The sequence below is a fragment of the Danio rerio genome, chromosome 11 (assembly GCF_049306965.1).
Source record: "Danio rerio strain Tuebingen ecotype United States chromosome 11, GRCz12tu, whole genome shotgun sequence".
Taxonomy (NCBI): Eukaryota; Metazoa; Chordata; class Actinopteri; order Cypriniformes; family Danionidae; genus Danio; species Danio rerio.
Genome location: NC_133186.1, coordinates 3,421,828 through 3,446,510, shown reverse-complemented (window position 1 = coordinate 3,446,510; position 24,683 = coordinate 3,421,828). Strand labels below are relative to the sequence as shown.

The 24,683-nt window shown below is 35.8% G+C and overlaps 2 protein-coding genes and 2 long non-coding RNA genes across 12 annotated transcripts in view; 2 read left to right on the top strand and 2 right to left on the bottom strand.

Moving 5' to 3' along the window:
• Nucleotides 1–24,683, bottom strand: part of LOC141376510 (uncharacterized) — a 151,091-nt gene that overhangs the window by 37,976 nt on the left and 88,432 nt on the right. The gene's annotated exons all lie outside the window — the stretch shown is intronic.
• Nucleotides 15–17,358, top strand: suox (sulfite oxidase). Of its 6 annotated transcripts, none has more exon segments than NM_001326430.1 (5): nucleotides 15–424; nucleotides 5,731–5,797; nucleotides 8,248–8,440; nucleotides 11,505–12,973; nucleotides 15,891–15,999. In NM_001326430.1, coding segments are annotated over 4 exon segments (1,725 nt in total). In that variant the 5' UTR covers nucleotides 15–424; nucleotides 5,731–5,738; the 3' UTR covers nucleotides 15,895–15,999.
• LOC141376506 (uncharacterized) overlaps nucleotides 6,628–24,683 on the bottom strand; it is a 26,889-nt gene continuing 8,833 nt past the window's right edge. Inside the window, exon 4 of the long non-coding RNA XR_012386940.1 lies at nucleotides 6,628–6,652. This is a non-coding gene — a long non-coding RNA (uncharacterized lncRNA). The remainder of the gene's footprint in view (nucleotides 6,653–24,683) is intronic.
• Nucleotides 19,281–24,683, top strand: part of tuba2 (tubulin, alpha 2) — an 8,918-nt gene continuing 3,515 nt past the window's right edge. Inside the window, exons 1-3 of one of the 4 annotated variants that reach the window (XM_073915672.1) lie at nucleotides 19,281–19,375; nucleotides 22,414–22,951; nucleotides 23,795–24,486. Coding sequence is in view for 2 of the 4 variants with exons in the window: in XM_073915670.1 (XP_073771771.1) it covers nucleotides 22,384–22,636; nucleotides 24,338–24,486 (402 nt within the window). In the remaining 2 variants the exon portion in view is untranslated. 4 annotated transcript variants of the gene reach the window in all.

Sequence of the window (24,683 nt, the reverse complement as noted above, 5' to 3'; positions counted from 1 at the left end):
TAATCCGATTCAATTCGTTACGCTAAGCCAGAAGTAAGTGCACCAGTACAAGAAATCAGCAGCGAGCTGAAATGAGTATCGAGAAGAGTGGTCCCAGCCAGGTGCTAACCACTGAGCCTCGGACCGTGTCCACCCTTAAAATTTTATTTTCGCGTTTAAGAATATACAATGTAGTACCATATTGTTTATTTCTTTCATAAAATGTTTAGATTTTTACTAAGCTTCTTGTCACTTCTTTACAAGAAAATAGCCTGTTTCCAACATTACGGTGCTCGTGATGATGCGGCGTTTGCGTCCTCACGTCACACTCCTGCGTCTGCTCACTCCAGCGCAGCAGCGAGAGAAGAAGAAAAGGAGGATCTGTGGATCTACATCGCGAGCTCATGGAGTTTTCTGCTTCACCGGGGACTGAAGTTTAATTGCAGTAAGAAATTCTCTTATAAAGCGTTCATGAAACGAATTCAACGCAAATCTTGTGTGTGTATGTGTGCGAGTGTTTGTTTACGAAGTGTTATTTATATGGGCTGAATAGTAACAGACTGGAATATGTCACCCTCAAAGGGGCTTTGATAGTAATTAGTTTGACTGGGGTAAGTTAACTTAAAGTTGGTTTTATATTCGCACTTTCTCCATATAATTTCAGAAAAGCATTGTTTTCAAATTGTAAATAGGTAAATCATATTAGCAGCCAATGATTATCAAGTAACTTGATGTTCACGGTCAATTAAATTGTGCTAATGTTGTTTTGAAGTAATATTTACATGCCATTTCAGTCCAAATATCCAAAGTACCATGGTAAACAATATAGAGACCGTGCTACAAGTTGTCGCTGTTTTACAAAAGAGAGATAGATAGATAGACAGACAGACAGATAGATAGATAGATAGAAAGATACATAGATAGATAGACAGACAGACAGGTGGAAGGATTTATAAGTTCACTTCAGTCTTTGGAGAAAAAGTGTCTGATTGAAGGTCTTTTGCTATGAAAAAGGTTGTTTTGACATTAAAATAAAAGCTATATTTGAGATTTAACCTCAGAATTTTGTGTCAGAAAGAAATTATGTGTCAAGAAATATTTAGTTTTGAGTTAAATAATTGTGAGACGTAAACACACTGTTGCAACAAAAATTAAAGAACTGTCAGACAAATTCATAAATGTCAAATTTAAAGTCAGAATTTGTTGGAAAGTCATGGTCACAGTTCTGACAATAAATAAATAAATAAATGGTGAGAACTCAGGAATTTTAGAAATAAACTTAGAGTTAGTCACAGTTCTGTCATAGATTTGAGGGGCGAAAAGTGATTTAGCCAAAAAAAAAAAAAACTGAATTGTGAGATGTAAACTCAAATTTGTGAAGAATAAAATCATAATTACATTTAAAAAAATGACTTGCAAACAAGCTAACAAAACAAGCTTTGCACTCAGCCCTAATGTTGTGTAAAGGAGTTTGTCAATTTTCAGATTAATTGGACTAAAATACTCTCAACTAAACCAGATTAAGTAAAAACAAATTGTTGGTTTTTTATTTTGGCTTTTTAAACTGATAGTTCACCTAAAACGGAAAATCCTATCATCATTTATTCACTGGTCACATACTTGTTTGAATTTCCTCAGTTGAACACAAAAAGAAGACATTTTGAAAAATGTTGGAAACTGGTAACCATTGTCTTCCATAGCATATGTTTTTCCTATGAATCTTAATGGTTACAGGTTCCTAACATTCTTTAAAATATCTTCTATTCTGTTTACTGGAAAAAAAAATGGTATAATACCACTTGAGAGTGAGTAACTTTGTATTTTTGCGTGAACTAACCCTTTATTGTGGCCCAGCTGTGAAAAAAAAGATTATCCACTGTTGCTCCAACATTCGGGTTCCTGTTTTATTTTTGTACACAAGAACTGCACGTACCAAAACAAATCTATTATGACACAATCATCTCAGTCCAAACATATTTTGCTAGTCATTTCAGATCCTAAACGTTTCTTTGGTTTAGCTTCTTTGGCTTGTTTACTATGAGGCTTTTGATAGATTTATTTCCAAGAGATCCAGAGTCTCTCTGTTTAACCCGGCCGTCTTACTGCTTATCATGTGCAAATATGTGTTTATGGCGGCTCATAAACCGTTTTAAAACCAGTAGCCCGTGCAGTGCATGTAGGCTATCAGTGAGATAAGCTTCATAGACTCCAGTCTTCAGTCAGATCTGGGCAGATATACAGTTGAATTATAAACCCTCCTAAATATTTGTTTCCCAATTTCTGTTTAACGAAATAAGATTTTTCTCAACACGTTTCTAATCATAGTATTTTTAATAATCCATTTAAAGGCTTAACTAGGTTCATTATGCAAGTTATAGTAATTAGGCAAGTCATTGTACAACAGTGGTTTGATCTGTTGGCAATTGTAAACAAATATTGCTTAAGAGGGCTAATAATATTGAATTAAAATGTCTTTAAAAAATTAAAAACTGCTTTTATTCTAGCCGCATTAAAACAAATAAGACTTTTTTCAGAAGAAAAAATATTATAGGGAATACTGTGAAAAATTCCTTGCTCTGTTAAACATCATTTGGGAAATACTTGAAAAAGAAAAATGACATTAGGATGAATTAATTTGACTTCAACAGCATATACTATTGAAAAGAGTCGATTAATATTATGATTAATAGTAATATTATAATATAATATAGTAATATTATAATATATTATAATATATATATATATATATATATATATATATATATATATATATATATATATATAATATATTGTATTTTTACGCAATATTACAACCAAAAATAATGTTTGATAATTCAATCTATAGTTGAAGACCACTTTATTAGCCATCCAGTGAAAGTTTAATTATTTTTTAAATGTATCCCAAATGTTTTAAACAATTTTTGATGCATTTTTACAGTGATTGTAATAACTACAGTAATAGTAAATAACTAATTTTAATAACTGATTTCGTTTGTCTTTGCCATGATGACAATACATAATTAGGCCTGTCACGATAAAGAATTTTTGTTGTGCGATATATTGTTGCAATAAGCAATATTACTGAGATTACTTCATGCCACTGAAGCTGCGCTCAACACTGCACTTTTCTCCTCATAGGCTTCCATTCATACACGCGCGAATGCATCAGACTGGAAACGCAAGCTTGTGCGACAAGTTTTGCAGTTCGCTGCGTGGGAAAGTTCAAGCTTGGTGAACTCTGACCTGTCAAATCACATTACGTGACTGCTGGAGACCTATTGAAAATGAAAGCTTGATCTCTCTGGACAGAAATTTAAAACATGGACCAATCGCTCGCTTTTTAAATGTCTAATCATCTTGTTCAACCCCGCCCCTTTTGTAGCACCATACGACAGATTTTCGCACGCTCAAACTTTAGTGTGACCGCAGCTTCATTCTGTACTTAAAATAAAACAGCATAGTAATGTAAATAGCCGTAAACACTTTCAAGTGACAAGGACTTTCCATTGTTAAGGTAATTTAGATTCTGTCATTCGATGTTAAAAAGGTATGCATGTGTTGAAGACAAGTTAAAATGTCCTGTTATATATATATAAACTATTAAATGTCCAATTATAAACCTTGACACCAGTGAGGCAGAATCTAAATGTAATTGTGAAATGGCTTTAAAAATATTTGTGAATTTGTAAATATTTATTGCAACACCAAAAAGTACTGTGGTCATGTCCTAGTATTGCTCGATAAGTCGATACGTAGTAATAATTTGTATTTATTTTGCACTGCTTATTTAGGTTATTTAGGCATGTCATTGGATAACTGTGGCTTGTTGTTGTATAATCGTTTTACAATGGTTGTAAAATGACAATAATATCACATACGGCAGTGATTTCTGTCATAATATATCGCGCGACAAATTTATTTATTGCGTCAGGCCTATAGGTGTAGATCAGTTTGAAGATTCAGAGCTTTGATGACTCGTTTTCATTGGTCGTGTTGGAGGACACTATTTGGTTATCTGGTCATAATCCAGCAGACCTGCGTATGGTCACAGTGATAAGACAATGATGAGTCATGAGGATTATTTTGAAGCGATGCAGTATATTTTGAAATTGACCTATAAGTTACTTAAGGCACTTGCTCATAAGTCGATTTGTAGCACTTAAAGTGATAGTTCACCCAAAAATAGGGTGATCCAAAAAACGGTAACCATTGACTGCCATAGTTTTTCTTTTCTGTTCCTACTATGGATGGCTTATCTTATTTTGTGTTTAATAGAAGAAAAAAAACTCATAAAGGTTTAGAAGAAGTGAAGTTTGAGTAAATTTTAATTTTGTGTGAACTATCCCTTTTTAATGTAGAGCAAATGAGGCACATTATAGATGTTGCACATTATAGATAATTAGAAAAAAAAATGTAGACTAACAACAGCATAATCAATCTTTTCTTTTGTATGATACCTTATATTAACCAAACATACTTCTTTCTTATCGTGTAGCATACTTCTTAGAAGGAACTGCTGACAAGAGGGAAATAGCAGAATAATAATAAAAACAGTGCGGTGAGCCTTGCTCCAGACTTTCTGTCACAAGAAGTCTAGATGTGTCACAAGGAGCTGGATGCTGCTTGTGTAGAAGTTGTGAAATATATTGTTGATGCGCTCAACTGTTACAGAAAGAGGAAGTATGTTTGGGTGCAACAGCCAAAGGACAGCAGAAACTGCAGTCGTTTGATTCACAAGTGACGTTACACCAAAACTCCACCTGTTAATATCAGCTGTGTATAAATGTTGGAGTCAGGGAAAGGTAAAGTTTTTGTGAACCTCCTGAATGCAACTCGTATTGAATTGGTGGAACTTAACCTGGAGCTCTGCCCTCAAATTATTAATTTGTATCTAATAAATTACTAATATTTTTGGCATTGATGAAACCCCTCTCCTGACCTTTTTTTTTTTTAACACACATGGAATTGGCTAGACTTTCCAACAATGTGTAATATTAACTGAATGTAGCCAGCATTAATCAAGGTATCTCAGCTTGCCTCATTAAATATCATTCAAGCTAATATAATTTGGAAGAAAATCTAAGCTGTATGCCAGTCTCTCTCTGAGGAGTTTACAGATGGTTTGGGAGTACATGATGATGATGATGATGATGATGATGGTGGTGATGCTTTCTAAATATGCATTACTTGGGAAAAGCTAAAAGTTCATCCTAACATTAGATGTAGTTGAAGTCAAATTTATTATTATTTATTTTCCTTTTTTAAATATTTCCCAAATGATGTTTAACAGAGCAAGGAAGTTTTCACAGTTTTTCCTGTAATGTTTTTTTCTTCTGGAGAAAGTCTTATTTGTTTTATTTAGGCTAGAATAAAAGCAGTTTTTAATTTGTTAAAACCCATTTTCATTTTAATATCTTCTAATTACACTAACCTGCCTAGTTAACCTAAATAAGCCTTTAAATGTCACTTTAAGCTGAATACTAGTGTCTTAAAGAATATCTAATCGAATATTATTTACTGTCATCATGGCAAAGGTAAAGTAAATCAGTTATTAAAACTATTATGTTTAGAAATGTGCTGAAAAAATCTCCTTTACGTTAAACAGAAATTGGGGGAAAATATACAGGAAGGCTAATAATTCTGACTTCAACTGTACATATATGAGCATTAAATCTAGTGATTAAATGACTTTGTTTTTAACTGTGTCCTCCTACTTTGACAGCTTATATTGTTCTTTTCCTCTTTTCCCAGAAAGTACAATGCAGCGCCTAAAGCCTTCTCAAGGTCTTTCGCAGCTCCTCCTTATCAGAAGTCAAAGGTAATTCTGCCATTTCAGATAAACCTTTGTTCTATATCATTTAAGCACATCTAAATAAGACATATAAAGGGCACAATCAGGGTTTATAATCAGGGTTCATGGAGTTTGATTCCTCAAAATCCCTCACTGCAAAGAATGCTTCTCTTATTTGGAGTTTTTGTCTTGTTTCTAGTGCAAATATCTAAAAGTCCTTCAATCAAGAAGCATTTTTTAAAGAAGCAAAATTCTCTTGTTTTCAGAAATAATGGCCCAAAATAAAGTGAGTTTCTTCTTAAAACGAGCTACATAATCTACTAATAGAAAGCAAAACATTCTTGTTTTCACCTTGACAAAAGATTATTTTGCTTACCCCAGATTTGTTTTACTTGTTTTAGAAAAAAATTGACTTAATTTTCGCACATTATTTCTGACAGTACTTTTTTTGCTTCTTGATTTAAGACTTTGAACTAGAAACAAGTAGGCATGGGATGATAACCAGTTTACCGCGGTTTGGAAAAGTCAAGGTATTAAAACCTCAAAAATGTTTTGCTATACTGTTTTTAAGGTGTATATACAGAGGGTTTTTTGAGTATTTTTTTATTTAAGTGTTGTAGGAAAATCTGTTTTTGAAGTTGTTATGAAGATACTAGAAGTCAGTTGTTTATTTTGATTATGTAGCCTGGCATGTTTACTGTTCCAAAATACTCTAAATGTTTCCTAAAATGTAATATATTGTGGTAAATGGTGAAAAAAAGTTGTTGTTTTTTACTAAGATGTTTAAAAAGAAGTTATTTTACAGCAGTAAACACAATACCGTGAAACCGTGATATTTATATCCAAGGTTAGCATACCTTCAGAAACTTGACCAGCCCATACCTAGAAACAAAACAAAAACACCAAGTTGGAAAAGCTTTTCTTGCAGTGCTGCGGGAAAGAAAACAATAGAAATGGTTTCCACTATGAATATCAATTAAAAACATTACAAACCATCACATTTTAATCATTATAACCTGTACATCTTAACGGCTTCTAGTGTCATTTTGGATACAATTCCATTCGGATTTATTGTTTTTTAACATGCCACCTATAGAAGACAGAACATGACCGGTACAGGCCCCCAAAAAACACTAAAACCCCTATATTATTTGTTCATTCATTTTCCTTCGGCTTAGTCCCTTTATTAATCTGGGTTCGCCACAGCGGAATGAACCGGCAACTTATCCAGCATATGCTTTCCGCAGTGGATGCCCTTCCAGCTGCAACCCAGTACATCCATACACACTCATTCACCCACATGCACTACGGCCAATTTAGTTTATGCAATTCACCTAAAGCGCATGTGTTTGGACTGGGGGAAACCGGAGCACCAGGAGGAAACCCACGCCAACATGGGGAGAACATGCAAACTCCACACAGAAACGCCAACTGACCCAGCTGGCACTGGAACCAGCGACCTTCTTGCTTTGAGGCGACAGTGCTAACCACTAAGCCACCGTGTCTCCCCTAAAATATTTATTGTAAGCATTAAAATTGCTACAAATTCTATGGTGGTTTCTGTTGTGGTTTTAATTTTGTTATTTTTATTCTTTTTCATATACTACACCTTTTTCCCAGCGTTGGGTTGCAGCTGGAAGGACATCCGCTGTGTAAAACATGTGCTGGATAAGTTGGCGGTTCATTCCGCTGTGGCGACCCCGGATTAATAAAGGGACTGAGCCGAAAAGAAAATGAATGAAGGAATGAATGCTACATCTTGATTTAAAGGGCTAGTTTACCTAAAAATGAACATTTCCTCATCATTCACCCACACATAAGTGGTCTGAACTTTTATTAGTTGCTTCTGTTGAACACAAAACAAGACATGCTGAAGAATCTTGTAAAAATGCAGTCATAATAAAAAAAACAAAGATACTATGGATGTCAATGACTGCTTTTTTCCAACATTATTCAGCATGGCTTGTTTTGTGTTTAACAGAACTCAAAGTATGAGTAAACATTGTTCATTTTGGGTGAACTATCACTTTAATGATTCGCTTAATGTAAATGATTGAAAACACAAGGTCACATTCTTTGAATCGCTCTTTCATGAACTTCATTCATTCATTCATTCATTAATTTCCATTCGGCTTATAGTCTCTTGTTTATCAGGAGTCACCACGCAGCGGATACCCTTCCATCTGCAACCCAGTACTGGGAAACACCCATACACACTCACATTCTCACACACTCATACACTGGGGGAATTTATTAAACTAAATTGGCAGTAAAGCGCATGTGTTTTGACTGAGGGGGAAATCGGAGCACCCGGAGAAAACCCACACCAACACGGAGAACATGCAAACTCCACACAGAAATGCCATCTGGCCTAGCCGGGACTGAGCCACCATGCTGCCTTTTAATGAACTTATGAGTATTAAAATATTGATGCTTGCATATATGAAATTGTTGCTTTTGTATCTCTTATAACTTAGTTCCAGGATTTCAAAGGGCATTATCCCGCTGTTGTCCGTGTGGGATGGGCATCTGTCCTCTCGCTGGCGGAGCACTGGTGGTCATGGAGGGCAGAAATACTTTAATAATAATGGGCAGAAGTTTCGATTTGCCCTGGCAGGGCTGCTGGCCGGTACTGGGGCTGTTCTGGCCTATAAGCTTCACCAAAGCAAGGTGAGACTTGTTTGCTAATTTAATTAATTAAATCACTCTAGGCAAATAAAGAGGATTTTTGTTTTTAAGCACATTTGGATATTTATTTTGTGTCTGTATATACATACATATATACATATACATACATACATACATACATACATAAATACAGGCATGTATGTATATATTTGAGAAAAAGTTTATTTTTATCTATAAAGTTATTATTACAAATTAGAAAAAAATCAAAGAGGGGCTAATAATTCTGATTTCAACTGTATATATATATATATATATATATATATATATATATATATATATATATATATATATATATATATATATATATATTATTATTATTTTTTTTTTTCCCCAATGATGTTTAACAGAGCAAGGAAAGTGTCACAGTATGTCTGATAATATTTTTTCTCCTGGAAAAAGTCTTATTTGTTTTATTTTGGCTAGAATAAAAGCAGTTTTCAATTTTTTTAAACCCCATTTTAGGGACAATTATTAGCCCCTTTAAGCTAATTTTTTTTGAAAGTCTACAGAACAAACCATCATTATACAATAACTTGCCTAAATACCCTAACCTGCCTAGTTAACCTAATTAATATATATTAATATTAATTCATATAAAAATTTATATATATATATATATATATATATATATATATATATATATATATATATRTGTATATATATATATATATATATGTGTATATATATATATATATATATATATATATATATATATATATATATACATACACATTTAATTATTTTGTTGGATTTTATCATTTTTGTATTTTAATAATATTACAGTAATATTATACTTTAATATTACTAATATTAATATATTATTAAATGCATCATTAAAAATCCCTATAAATCGATAACCCTATAAAATTATTAATCTTTTATTATTTAAATTTGAGTCAAACATGACCCTTAGGGGAAAAGGTAAAACAAACATTATAGAACTTTAATGCAAGCATGTTAGAAATGTGCATGCCCCTTTCTGTAAATATAGATGTGAAAATGGACTGCAGTCAATCATTAGTGAATTCTTAGTAAAGGTCACACAGTTTAACCAGTCTGACGGTGTGCTAGATCTCACTGGGCTCATATAATACAATCTAACATGCAACAGACTGTTAAAAGGCATAAAAACCGCACAGTGTCCTTAAGTCTTATTGAGCAATATTTACTTTATTGTCATTTTGTATCTGTGTGTGGGTGTGTGGGTGGGTGTATACTGCATGTGCGTGTACACTACCTGACAAGTCTTGTAGCCGGTCCAAGTTTTAGAAACAACAAATAATAACTTGACGTATAGTTGATCATTTGGTATCAGAAGTGACTTATATGAAAGGCAAAGGCCTCTAGATTACACGAATTTGACTAAAATAAAATATGATTATAACTTAATTTTAATTATTTAATTAGGACAGTAAGGTCTGACTCTGCTTAGACAAAAGTCTTGTCACTGAACAGAAATAATGTCCAGTATAGAATATAAAGTCCTGCTGCAGTGGAGACAGAATGAATATTGTGTCTGACTCCATCATGAGCTTGGAGGACTGCATCCATACATCTCTGAGTCAAACCACTGATTAATAAAGTCATCTGGAATGGCAAAGAAAGCGTCCCTGCAGGACTCCCAGAGTTCATCAAGAGTCTTTGGATTCATCTTCAATGCCTCCTCATTCATCTTCCCCCAGACACGCTCAATAATGTTTATGTCTGGTAACTGGGCTGGCCAATCCTGAAGCACCTTGACCTTCTTTGCTTTCAGGAGCTTTGATGTGGAGGCTGAAGTATGAGGAGCGCTATCCTGCTGGAGAATTGTCCCTCTGCTGTGGTTTGTAATGTAATGGGCAGCACAAATGTCTTGATACCTCAGGCTGTTGATGTTGCCATCCACTCTGCAGATCTCTCGCACGCCCTCATACTGGATGTAACCCCAAACCATGATTTTTCCTTCACCAAACTTGACTGATTTCTGTGAGAATCTTGGATCTATGTGGGTTCCAGTAGGTCTTCTGCAGTATTAGTGATGATTGGGATGCAGCTCAACAGATGATTCATCAGAAAAATCCACCTTCTGCCACTTTTCCAAACGATCAACTAGAAGTCAAGCTATTATACAACTGGGATAAACAGTAAGACTTTTGTCAGGTTGTGCGTGTGTGTGTATATACTGTTTTTGCATGTATGTATGCATGTATGTATTTTCATTACAGGTTTGATGGTCTTAAACAGTTCAATTCATGCAAAAAAAAAGTATTTACTCACTGTTTGCTTAGCCTCAAGTGGATTTAAACCATTGAGTTTCTTTATCCTGTTTAACACAAATGAAGATGTTTTGAAGGAAAACTGCTAAACATGCAACCATTAACTTCCATAGTATTTGTTTTTCCTAACATGGAGGTCAATGATTACATGTTCCCAGCACGCTTAAAAGTATCTTTATTTGCGTTTTACAGCAGAAAGAAACTTGTGAAGGTTTAAAACTATTAAAGGAATAAGTGAATAATGACAGATTGTTCATATTTGGGTAAACTATCCCTTTAAATGTCATATATCAATTGTTATTTATGTAAAAAACATTTTTTAAATGGTCTAAACTCTAGAGACACTTTTATTTGATAGTCGATTTGTATTCTGGTGTGTGTGTGTGTGTGTGTCTGTGTGTGTGTGTGTGTGTGTGTGTGTATGTAGGTATATGTGTGTGTATGTGTGTATTTTCATTACAGGTTTGATGGCCTTAAAGGGTTAGTTCACCCAGGAATTTGCTGGAAGGGCATCCACTGCATAAAACATATGCTGGAATAGTTGGCGGGTCATTCCGCTGTGGCAATCCTTAATAAATAAGGGACTAACCCAAAGGAAAATGACTGAATGAATGTGTTCAGCAAAAAAAAAACTTGTAAATGTATAAAACAGCTAAAGGATGCGCAAATTATGACAGAATGTTCCTGTTTGGTTGAACTTTCCCTTTAATAATTTTATATATCAATTCATATTTAATAAAGTATTATTAAAAGCTCTATAGACACTTATTTTATTGTCATTTTGTATTCAGGTTCAGTGGGCAGCTTCCTCAGCTCAGTTACCAGTAACTTCATCTCCTCCTGTTTACACCCTTGAAGAAGTCACAAAGCACCGTTCCCTTGACAATGGTGTGTGGGTCACCTATAAAGGAGACGTCTACGACATTACAGAGTTTGTGTCTATGCACCCCGGCGGCGATAAAATACTCCTGGCTGCAGGAGGCGCTCTTGAGCCCTACTGGGCTTTATATGCGGTCCACAAGGAAGAGCACGTCCTAGAAATCCTCTCCGAGTACAAAATCGGTGTTCTTAATCCAGAAAGCCTCAAGAGGCAGGAAAGCACTGACCCTTTAGACCCTTACTCTGGTGAGCCCAGTCGCCACCCCGCTCTTCAGATCAACAGTTTAAAACCTTTCAATGCCGAACCACCTGCTTCTGTACTTGCTGATAGCTACATCACGCCGTCAGCCATCTTTTTTAAGCGCAACCATCTTCCGGTGCCAAAGGTAGACCCTGAAACCTACAGACTAGAGATCGAGGGTCTCCCTAGTGGAGTTGTGTCTGTTACACTAAGCGAGTTGAAATCTCGTTTTCCAAAACGTACAATTACGGCAACTCTCCAATGCGCTGGGAACCGTCGATCCGAGATGAATAAAGTCAAACAAGTCAAAGGACTCAATTGGGGAATTGCTGCAATAAGCAACGCAACATGGTCAGGTGCAAGTCTAAGGGAGGTACTCCTTCACTACGGGTTTACACCAGAAGTCGCAATCAACGCCAAGCATATCCAGTTTGAAGGATTAGACAAGGATGTGACAGGAGCAGCATACGGTGCTTCGATTCCTCTCAACAAAGCACTAAGCGAAGAAGGAGATGTTCTTCTTGCATATGAGATGAATGGAGAAGATCTTCCTCCGGATCACGGGTATCCAGTAAGAGTGGTCGTACCTGGAGTTGTCGGAGCACGAAATGTCAAATGGCTCGGTAGAATTGTAGTAAGCCACGAAGAAAGCAAGAGTCACTGGCAGCAGAATGATTACAAAGGCTTCTCTCCTGGTACCGACTGGGACACGGTGGACTTCAAATCAGCCCCGGCTATTCAAGAGCTCCCTATACAGTCGGCAATCACGCATCCTGCTGAGGGATCATCAGTGGAGCGTGGAGATGAGGAGGTGACTATTAAAGGCTACGCATGGAGTGGAGGAGGACGAGAGGTTGTTAGAGTTGATGTCTCGGTTGATGGAGGGAACACATGGCATGTTGCTAAACTTTACAGTAGTGATTTGGGACAGAACCCTGCTCCTGGAAGAGCTTGGGCTTGGAAGCTGTGGGAGATTGACGTCCCGCTGCCTGATGGAGCGCAGGAGTTGGAGATCGTATGCAAAGCTGTGGACAATAGTTATAACACACAGCCTGACACAGTCGGCCCTATTTGGAATCTACGAGGAGTACTTAGCAATGCATGGCATCGAGTAAAGGTCAAGGTAAAAGATGACCAAAAATAGCCTTGAATAGCTGGGATTTTGTTGCGATGCACAAATGATTTTTTACGTAGAGTTTTTGTCTTGTTTCTAGTCCTAAAAATCCCCAAATCAAGTAGAGTTTTCTTGACAAGTCAAACCTGATTGTTTTGTTTTCAGAAATATTGTGTCAAAATGAGGTGAGTTTTCCCTTTAAACAAGCAAAATAATCTGCCAGTGGAGTCAGCAACATAATCTTGTTTTCCCAATTGAAATAAGACAGTGGTAAGCAATGAAGACAGCAAGAGTCACTGGCTGCAGAATGATTCTTTCATGATATCGACTGGGACACGGTAGCCTTCAAATCTGCTCCGGCTATTCAAGAGCTCTCTTTACGTTCGGCAATCACGCACCCTGCTGAGGGATCATCAGTGGATCGCAGAGATCAGGATGTGACTATTAAAGGCTATGCATGGAGTGGAGGAGGACGAGAGGTTGTCAGAGTCAACGTAAACTTCACAGTAATGATTTGGGACAAAACCCTGCTCCTGGAAGAGCTTGGGCTTGGAAGCTGTGGGAGATTGACGTCCCGCTGCCTGATGGAGCGCAGGAGTTGGAGATCGTATGCAAAGCTGTGGACAATAGTTATAACACGCAGCCTGACACAGTCGGCCCTATTTGGAATCTACGAGGAGTACTTAGCAATGCATGGCATCGAGTAAAGGTCAAGGTAAAAGATGACCAAAAATAGCCTTAAATAGCTGGGATTTTGTTGCGATGCACAAATGATTTTTTACGTAGAGTTTTTGTCTTGTTTCTAGTCCTAAAAATCCCCAAATCAAGTAGAGTTTTCTTGACAAGTCAAACCTGATTGTTTTGTTTTCAGAAATATTGTGTCAAAATGAGGTGAGTTTTCCATTTAAACAAGCAAAATAATCTGCCAGTGGAGTCAGCAACATAATCTTGTTTTCCCAATTGAAATAAGACAGTGGTAAGCAATGAAGACAGCAAGAGTCACTGGCAGCAGAATGATTCTTTCATGATATCGACTGGGACACGGTAGCCTTCAAATCTGCGCCGGCTATTCAGGAGTTCTCTATACGTTCGGCAATCACGCACCCTGCTGAGGGATCATCAGTGGATCGCAGAGATCAGGATGTGACTATTAAAGGCTATGCATGGAGTGGAGGAGGACGAGAGGTTGTCAGAGTCAACGTAAACTTCACAGTAATGATTTGGGACAAAACCCTGCTCCTGGAGGAGCTTGGGCATGGAAGCTATGGGAGATTGACGTCCCGCTGCCTGATGGAGCGCAGGAGTTGGAGATCGTATGCAAAGCTGTGGACAATAGTTATAACACACAGCCTGACACAGTCGGCCCTATTTGGAATCTACGAGGAGTACTTAGCAATGCATGGCATCGAGTAAAGGTTAAGGTAAAAGATGACCAAAAATAGCCTTGAATAGCTGGGAATTTGTTGCGATGCACAAATGATTTTTACGTAGAGTTTTTGTCTTGTTTCTAGTCCTAAAAATCCCCAAATCAAGTAGAGTTTTCTTGACAAGTCAAACCTGATTGTTTTGTTTTCAGAAATATTGTGTCAAAATGAGGTGAGTTTTCCCTTTAAACAAGCAAAATAATCTGCCAGTGGAGTCAGCAACATAATCTTGTTTTCCAAATTGAAATAAGACAGTGGTAAGCAATGAAGACAGCAAGAGTCACTGGCTGCAGAATGATTCTTTCATGATATCGACTGGGACACGGTAGCCTTCATATCTGCGCCGGCTATTCAAGAGCTCTCTATACGTTCGGCAATCACGCACCCTGCTGAGGGATCATCAGTGGATCGCAGAGATCAGGATGTGACTATTAAAGGCTATGCATGGAGTGGAGGAGGACGAGAGGTTGTCAGAGTCAACGTAAACTTCACAGTAATGATTTGGGACAAAACCCTGCTCCTGGAAGAGCTTGGGCATGGAAGCTATGGGAGATTGACGTCCCGCTGCCTGATGGAGCGCAGGAGTTGGAGATTGTATGCAAAGCTGTGGACAATAGTTATAATACAAAGCCTGACACAGTCGGCCCTATTTGGAATCTACGAGGAGTACTTAGCAATGCATGGCATCGAGTAAAGGTCAAGGTAAAAGATGACCAAAAATAGCCTTGAATAGCTGGGATTTTGTTGCGATGCACAAATAATTTTTTACATAGAGTTTTTGACTTGTTTCTAGTCCAAATATCTAAAAATCCTTAAATCAAGAAGAGTTTTCTTGACAAGTGAAACCTGATTGTTTTGTTTTCAAAAATATTGAGTCAAAGTTAAGTGAGTTTTTCCTTAAACCAAGTAATCTTGTTTTCGAAATTGAAATAAGACAGTGTATAGCAATGAAGAAAGCAAGAGTCACTGGCAGCAGAATGATTACAAAGGCTTCTCTCCTGGTATCAACTTGGACAGGGTGGACCTCAAATCAGCGCCGGTCATTCAAGATGAAGGGAACACATGGCATGTTGCTAAACTTCGTAATTCTGATTTGGGACAGAATCCTGCTCCTGGAAGAGCTTGGGCTTGGAAGCTGTGGGAGATTGACGTCACGCTGCCTGATGAAGCGCAGGAGCTGGATGCAAACTTGTGGACAATAGTTATAACACGCAGCCTGACACAGTCACCCCTATTTGGAATCTATGAGGAGTACTTAGCAATTCGTGCCATAGAGTGAAGGTTAAGGTAAAAGATGATTTAAAACTGTGGTCACCAAACTTGTTCCTGGAGGGCCGGTGTCCTGCAGATTTTAGTTTCAACCCTAATCAAACACACCTGAACAAGCTAATCAACGTCTTACTTTAAAGTATACTTGAAACACCCAGGCAGGTTTGTTAAGGCAAGTTGGAGCTAAACTCTGCAGAGACACCGGCCCTCCAGGACCGAGATTGGTGACCCCTGATTTAAAAGAACAAAAATAGCCTTGAATAGCTGGGATTTTGTTGCGATGCACAAATGATTTTGTCTTGTTTCTAGTCCAAATATCTAAAATCCCTAAATCAAGAAGCATTTTCTAGACAAGTGAAACTAATTGTTTTGTTTTTAGAAATATTGAGTCAAAATTAAGTTTTTCCTTAAAACAAACAAAATAATCTGTCAATGGGGTCAGCAAAATAATCTTGTTTTTGGAATAAAATAAAAACAGATTGTTTTGCTTGTTTTAAGTACAACTTTTTACTTCTTATTCTGAAAATAAAACATTTTTGCTCCCATTTTTTATTAGGTGGCCTTAATGTACTTGCATTAAAAAAAATAAATAAATGCAATGTACTTACTCTGTTCATAATGTATTGCGGGACACTTCTGGCGCTCTTGAGGTGGGATATAGGTAGGGTTAGGGACATGTTTGGTGGTATGGGTAGGTTTAAGAGTGGGTTAAGGTGTCAGGGATGGTGAAAAATTTGATTACAAATGTCATTACAGATGTACATGTATTTACAAAAGTGCATTGTAACAAATTATTAATTTCAGTGTAAGTACATATTAGTGAAGCCACTTTACAGTGGGACTACATATTTTTACTTGCTTGAAGTAAATTTGAAGGTTTTTAGCTTGTAGGTTGCTTTGAGCTTGACTTTACGCACAAAACCCGAGTGGTAGTTACATTTCAACATGCAAACATAAATATTTGAAGGATGATACTGTTTCATTTGTGTTGTAGTTCTTGGTCATAAGTATGGCGATTAATCGAAAATACATCACACACCCTGCTATTGTTTTTATTTGTTTGTGTAAATTTCCACCATCAAACTAGTTTTTCTGGGACAAGTCAATAAAAATGACATACCAACACTACATAAAGTTTAAACATTCACAATTAAAAGGATCAGGCATTTTACCAATTAGGAATTGATCAAATAATAGCCACATAAAATAGAGTCGCTCTCAAGAACTACCTGAGCTCGTACCCCCTTACATGCTAACTGACCAGGCAGGAGCCCTGGGCTCAATTTTACTCCAGGGACAGCATGCCAAACCTGCTATTAATATCAAGCAATATCTAAGTGTGAACTCTTGAAATAAACAGAACCTCAATGGTAATTTACGTATTAAAAAGTGTCACTGAATGTAGATCTACACTACACTGTCTTGAGTACAATACTGTGGAAAACAAACAAGTGTGCTGAGTTATCTTTAGGAGTATTAATGAAAGTGTGACGCACAACAAACGAGGGATTTCCCATACTAAAATGAAATGTTAGTGCCATTTCTTATCCCCAATACTCGTGGAATGACTTTTGAATGTTGATTTGGTTTAAAACATTGGAGCAATTGTAGTTATTTTAGAGTTCAGTATTATGCAATGTATTGAAAAAGCAATCATTTATATTGATATTCCTAAGTGAATCACTGCTTTGAAGTAAAACAAAAGGTTTTGAATACAATTTTGGTCTTGGTTTTTTTGTCATTGAAGGTGCACTGTAAGTTTTTGTCCCTAAATAATAAACATACCAGCTTTGCAGATGTTTAATAGTGAACACTTGTTTATCTGGAAAAAAATGATGCATATTATAGTCAGCTATAAAATAGACAGTCAGACGTATATTTGCATGTTTGTAGCTTTGAAGTGAGTTGTTGGGTAGAGGAAACTTGCAGAAAATTACACAGCGTTTCAGCAGGTTTCACAAAGTCAAATTTAAGACTTTTAAGACCATTACGAAGAAAATATATAGGGCTAAACACTTAAGGATTTTTTCTAATGGCATGGGTTGATTTTAACTTGCCTCATCGAAACTTTTAATTTAGTTATATCTTAACCACTTATTTTAAATGTCAAACCAAGCGAAATCCAGTTAATATTTACAAAACTAAAATAAACTAAATTTAAGCAAATAAAGGTTATTGTAAGAAAGATAATTATACAATATTGATATAAAAAGTTTAATATTTGACTTTTTTAATTTATTTATTAAATTTATTCAGATTGGATTATTGGTGATTGGTCGGCATGATTGGGTAACTTTGCTCAGAGGAAAATTAAGACCCGTTTAAAACTGTTTAAGTCCTACAACACAAAATGTCAGTAAATTTAAGGCCTAAAGTTTTGTTTTTGAAATTTAAGACATTTTAAGACAGACTCACAGTGTAAGACGGTTAACACTGTTTAGTACCCTTTTGTTTAATCTACTTTATAAAATGTTCACAATTTGGCTTAGCTTTAGCCCATTTCTTGACATGAATATGGTATTTTTCAAGCAATATTGTTAGCTGTATAAGAAAATAAGTTGTACTTTTTAAATAAATTCCATGTAGTACTGAAGCAAATATGACATCATATAATCTAATTTATATTAGTGTACTAAATGTCCTTAAAACAAACTTAAATAATCCGAAATAATCTTGAGTACACTGAAAAAAAATCAAAAGCAAATGAACAAGATTCTTTAACAATACCACAAAAATCGCAAGAGCCATCTCTATCCACTTCAAAACGTTCACGTAATTCGTTCGCCTCACAGCAAGAAGGTCGCTGGTTCGAGCCTCAGTCAGTTGGCATTTCTTTGAGGAGTTGGCGTGGGTTACCCCCCACAGTCCAAACACATGCGCTATAGGTGAATTTGGAAAGCTATTGTTTGTAGTGTATGTGTGTAATTGAGTGGGTGTTTCCCAGTGATGTGTTGCCGCTGGAGGGCATCCACAGCGTAAAACATATGATGTATAAGTTGGTGGTTTATTCAGCTGTAGCGACCCGATTACTAAAAGGACTAAGCCGAAAAGAAAATGAATGAATGAATGTTAAAAGATACTGTCGTTTTTATAAATACAGTGACTTTGCAGTCTGCACCATGACGTCATAGCTTCTGCTGCAGAATCTGTCACGTGAGGGCGGCGGCTCTGCTCATGATGATTTTATTGTTATAATTTCTCAATTTGTTTCGTTGAAAAAACTGAGTTAGCAACTTGGCAGCCTTACTATGCTTTAGAAATATTATATATACTATTGTGAACACAAGTCTGTCCGTATGTCACATTACGAGCTGCGTACAGTATATTTTTCAAAACTACACTGGCTATAATAATAAAACTGCACTGATGAAACTATGATGTATTATATTTGCTGTGGGGATGATATGCAAGTGTTTAGTCCATATTACAGCCACGAATAAACGTCGTGCTTAAAAGATCTCATATTAGCGCATTATTAGCATACAAGAAGTAGGCTAGTTATGTTAGCTAATAAAACGCTTTATTTATTTACTCGTTTATTATTTTATTTTATTTTATCTTGATCCAGAATGTTCTAGATAGAATCACAAAATGTCTAGTCTGTGTATTTGATGCTGAAATGAGCCACTCCCTCCCTCCTGCAGTCTCTTTTTTCCTCCTCATAGCGACGTCTCATCCTCCATCTTCTCTGAATAGTGCATCTGCACACCTACATCTGTGCAAAACCGCAAAATGGTGAGTACATTATATTTCTCATTTAATTACTGTCTTAGAATGATATTATTTTAGCTTTTTCCACTGAAATCAAAGCTGCTGGTTATTGCTACAAGGGAAAAATAGCCCAAAGGGTTAAACCATTGTGTATTAAACTGTAAATATTACAGTATTCACAACTCTCTATTAATACATTCTACAGGATACCGTGATATTAACTGTAATAATTACTGTACTGTAGGATTTTACTGTGGTATCAGCTGCTGTGTATGTTATTTGCTATGTAGTATCTTAGGGGTCATTGTTTAACGTTAAATTAGTCTACTATAGTTGTTGTATTACCACAACAGATTAATTCAGGTATTTTACCATAGTGTGGTTCATAAACACTACAGTGTTTACTATAAATTACTATAGTATTTTTATTTGGGGTCAGAGAAGCTTTTTGTTTATATTTTCTGTTCTATAAATTATAAAGTGACTAATACAATAAGATTTCGTTAGTTAATGTATTTGCTGATATCATGAAATGGTGAACAATATACAATTATTACTGTATCTATGTTAATGTTATTGAAAATACATTTGTTCATTGCTACTTTATCAAGTGTTATGGTTATTATTGTAATGTTATCAAGCACAAATTTGGATTTAATAACACATTTGTAAATGTTAACTATAATTAAGGAATGCTGTATAGGTATTGTTCATTTCTGGTTCATGGATATACATGAACTGACATAAACCTTATTGAGAAGCGTGACCTTATTTTTGTATTGAATTCATCTGGATGCTGTCATTTACTCCTGGATAAACAGATAGTTATGTAAAAATTGTTTACTATGTTATTGTTAATCACAAAATGGCGTAGACATTTGATTAGACTGTTATGTGGTTTAATAGCACTAAAGTCCTGCTGATTTTTTAGGAAAAATTAAATTATTTTATATTTCTCATTTAATTACTGTCTTAGAATGATATTATTTTGTTTTTTTACTCTTAAACAAAATCTAACATTGCTGGTTATTGCTTGAAAGATAAACATACTACTCTATAGTAGGCTACTTCAATGTAAATGACCTACTAAAGAGTTTTTGAACCACACCATGTATTAAACCATGTATATTACAGCATTTACAACTCTCTATTAATGAATTTCACAGGATACTGTGGTATGAACTGTAATAAATACTGTAGTATAGGATTTTACTGTGGTATTGGCATGTTGTAGAAATTGTAGGGGTCATTTGTTTAAAGTTATATTAGTCTACTATAGTTGTTGTTTTACCACAACAGATTAATTCAAGTATTTACTATAGTGTGTCATAGAAACACTACAGTGTAAAAAAAAATTACTATAGTATTTTTATTCGGGGTCTGAGAAGCTTTTTTGTTCATATTTTCTGTTCTATAAATTATAAAGTGACTAATACAATAAGATTTCGTTAATGTATTTGTATTCGTTAATGTATTTGCAGACTAGAAGAAACAGCGAACAATACAATTATTACAGTATTTTTAATGTAATTAAAAATACATTTGCTCATTGTCACGTTATCAAGCGTTATTGTTATTATTGTAATGTTATCAAGCACAAATTTGGATTTAATAACACATTTGTAAATGTTAACTATAATTAAGGAATGCTGTATAGGTATTGTTCATTTCTGGTTCATGGATATACATGAACTGACATAAACCTTATTGAGAAGCGTGACCTTTGTATTGAAATCATCTGGATGTCATAGTTCACAGCTAGATAAACAGATTGTTTATGTAAATTATTTATTATGTTAATGTTAACCTTGAAAATCAGAGTGTTATGTGGTTTAATAATATCAAGTCCTGGGGCCTCATGTACGAAGACTTGCATGGAAATCTTACTAAAACATTGCGTACGCACAAAGCTGTAAATGTGCGTACGCAGAAAAAAATTCAGATGTATGAAACACTGCGTACGCCGAATCTCACGCATATTCTTTTGTACATCCGAATGAACGTGAAACTGAGCGCAACATGCACGAGCGCAAAACCCCTCCCTGCCTCCTCCCCCGTATGAATATGCTAATGACTATGCTAATGGCAAAACCCAACGAAACAGAATCGTTGAACAGAATGTGAAATGGAGGTGCTGCTTTCGGAGGTAGACCAGAGAAAAGCGGTGTTATTTGCAAGTTTGTTCTCCGGAATTAACAACAAAAGAAAAAAAATAGATTGGGAGAGTTTAGCTGATGCGGTTAACACAGTTGGGTCTGAACATCGCACTGAGTGCATTAACAAAAGAAATAGTGTGGTTTATATGTGAAAAATGTTGCAGTACGCTTAACAGTCTCAGTGGCGCTACTCGTAAGACTCATGTAATCATGAATTGACACGTTCGAGCATAAGCTCGAATCCAGCGTCTGATGAACTATTTCTTCTTTTTTTCCCCGCTACATATCAGATTTTGCCCACTATTTATCACGAGAAAGACAAGTAGGAATCATCAATAAGTTTGTACATCATATTTTACTTGCACATTTATTGAATGGAAATGTTTCTGATTCACGCATGCAAATTCATCTTCAGATAGTGTCTTTATAGCAATGTGCGTGCAGTAGATGGCTCAGATTACATTGGGAAAACAGGCGACCGCTGCAAATTGTGCTTTAATGTTTAGCTGGTCAAATGTATGGTATGGAAACCTGACATACCTACTAGATGAACCCGTCTGATACAGCTGCCATTGCAAGGCTCAAAGACACTTTGTAGAGAAGAATTTAACTGCCTCTAGGAGTCGCCAATGGAAATAAAACAGACACGCACAAAAAATGTGCGTACGCCAGCCAGAAAGCTGCCGTGAACCTGCGCACATTCCCACGTTCAGTTCATTGTTAGTAAATCCAAACACGAGCGATTCTGAGCGTGAAACCTGGCGTACGCAAAGTTTTTGTGCGTACGCAGCTTTGATACATGAGGCCCCTGGTGTTTTGTGAGGAAAATACATCAGATTTATTACATTAAAGCTTCAACATCCCTCACTATTGTAAATGATCACTCATTTTGTTTTTGTGCAAAAGCGTGAGTGTATCTCCATCCATGTGGGTCAAGCTGGTGTCCAGATCGGCAATGCCTGCTGGGAACTTTACTGTCTTGAGCATGGGATCCAGCCGGATGGACAGATGCCCAGCGATAAGACCGTTGGCGGAGGAGACGATTCCTTCAACACTTTCTTCAGCGAGACCGGAGCGGGCAAACATGTGCCAAGAGCTGTGTTCGTCGATCTGGAGCCCACTGTGATTGGTCAGTATACTCGTCTGATGAGCACATTGCAAAAACTCAAAATTACTATTACTTTGATTTTGTTGCACTGCAAAAATCGTGAGTTTTTGTTTTGTTTCTACTCTAAATATCTCAAAATCTTTAAATCACGAAGCGTTTTCTAGACATGTAAAACAATATGGTCATGTTTTGAAAAATAATATGCCAAAATTATGTGAGTTTTTTCCTAAAACAAGCTAAATAAAGTTCTAAAGTTCAATTTAAAAGTTTATTAATTTTCCAGATCTGAGGTGAGCTATCTGCTGCTGCTTTCAGTAGTATGGCTATAAATGTCATGTAAAATGGCATTCAAACACTGAATAGAGCACATGAGGTGTACTTGACATAGACATTGTCCGTTTTCTGTTGTTCAGCTGCAAGAAATAGAAGCCGTTTCTGAAATTTCAGGTGTTGGGAAGGACAAAAAATATTCTTTCTATTGGGTGCCTATTGCTTTTATTTAGATTAGAACATTACCTAAATCAGCCTTTAGGCTCGATAGTCAGGCACGCTCCTTTTGATGTCGGCAATTTGGCAACCTGAGCTTGCGTGTTTTGAACCAGGGGTGCAATACCTAGTTTAACCACTGGGTGTCAAAATTACAATACTCCACCTTTTTTTTTTAGAAATTTTTTTATTTAAAGAAAAACAAGGTAAATTATTACATACAAGGATTTGACAAGACTTTTTCTTTTAACTTTTTTTTGATACATTTTCCCCCCATGAACAACCTCCCTCCCCTTCAAAAAGAAAAAACAAACAAAAAATAAAATAAATAAACAAATAATAAAAAATAATAATCTATATAAAAAGAAATATTAATAGTAACAAAAAATGGTTAATACTAAATTAAACAAAATATTTACATTGAGTTTTTATAGCACAATGAGGAAGTATTTAACAGTAATGTTTGCCCATCAAGATTGATTGCATTATCCTTATAAGCATAGACCTCTATTAGTTATAGTTTGGGGGAATTGTTAGGCCTTTTTCACAATACTCCACCTTTAAGAATAAAATACAATGCAAGATCAGATTGTGTAAGATTATTATGATAGTTTTAAGATTATTTGTCTTTGTTTCTTAGTTAGTAAAGCTTAAAGTTAGGTATTTACCTGCAAAATTAGCTTAATTATTTAGAAAAATTCTTATATCAAAACGGCAATCAAAACATAATTCTTGTTTTCAGAAATAATATGCCAATATTAAGTGAGTTTTCCCTTAAAACAAGCTAAATAATCTGTCATTGGGGTAAATTAAATAATCTTTTTTTTTTTTGACACTGTTGAAATATTGTTTTCCTTATCCCATAGGCAGATCCTTTTGCCTGTTTTAAAGAAAAACTCATTAAATTTTGACATTATTTCTTAGAAGAACACAATATTCTTTGCTTGTCTAGAAAATTCCACTTGATTTAAGAAGTTTTAGATATTTGGATTAGAAACAAGACAGAAAATCTTAGTAAGAAAAACATTATTTTGTAGTGTCAGGCCTTTTTTTCAAGAAATCTGAATAAGTATAATTATCTTACTTCCCTGGCAGACGATACGACTTGTTTCTGGTCTGTATCTTCTTAAATTATTTATTTATTTCTTATTTTAGATGGTTATCTTTTGCAGTCTTTTATAGTTAGTCCATGAGTTATTCTCATCGGCTCATTTCTCTTTCTTTTCTGTGGTTCAGATGAGGTTCGCACTGGAACTTACAGCCAACTTTTCCACCCTGAGCAGCTGATCACTGGAAAGGAGGATGCAGCAAACAATTATGCCCGCGGCCATTACACTATCGGAAAAGAAATCATCGATCTCGTTCTTGACAGGATTCGCAAACTGGTAAGAACTTTTAAAGATGTTTGAGAATGAATGATGCACAGGGATGGTTGCGTGACTGGCCGGTATTTTGAGGACCAGTAAACAAAACCAAAGGTGATTGGCCCAACTGAGCCTGGTTTCTCAAGGTTTTTTCCTTCATTTTCATAGACTGGTAAAGTTTGTTGTTCACCACTGGCTTGCTTGATTTGGGACTTGTG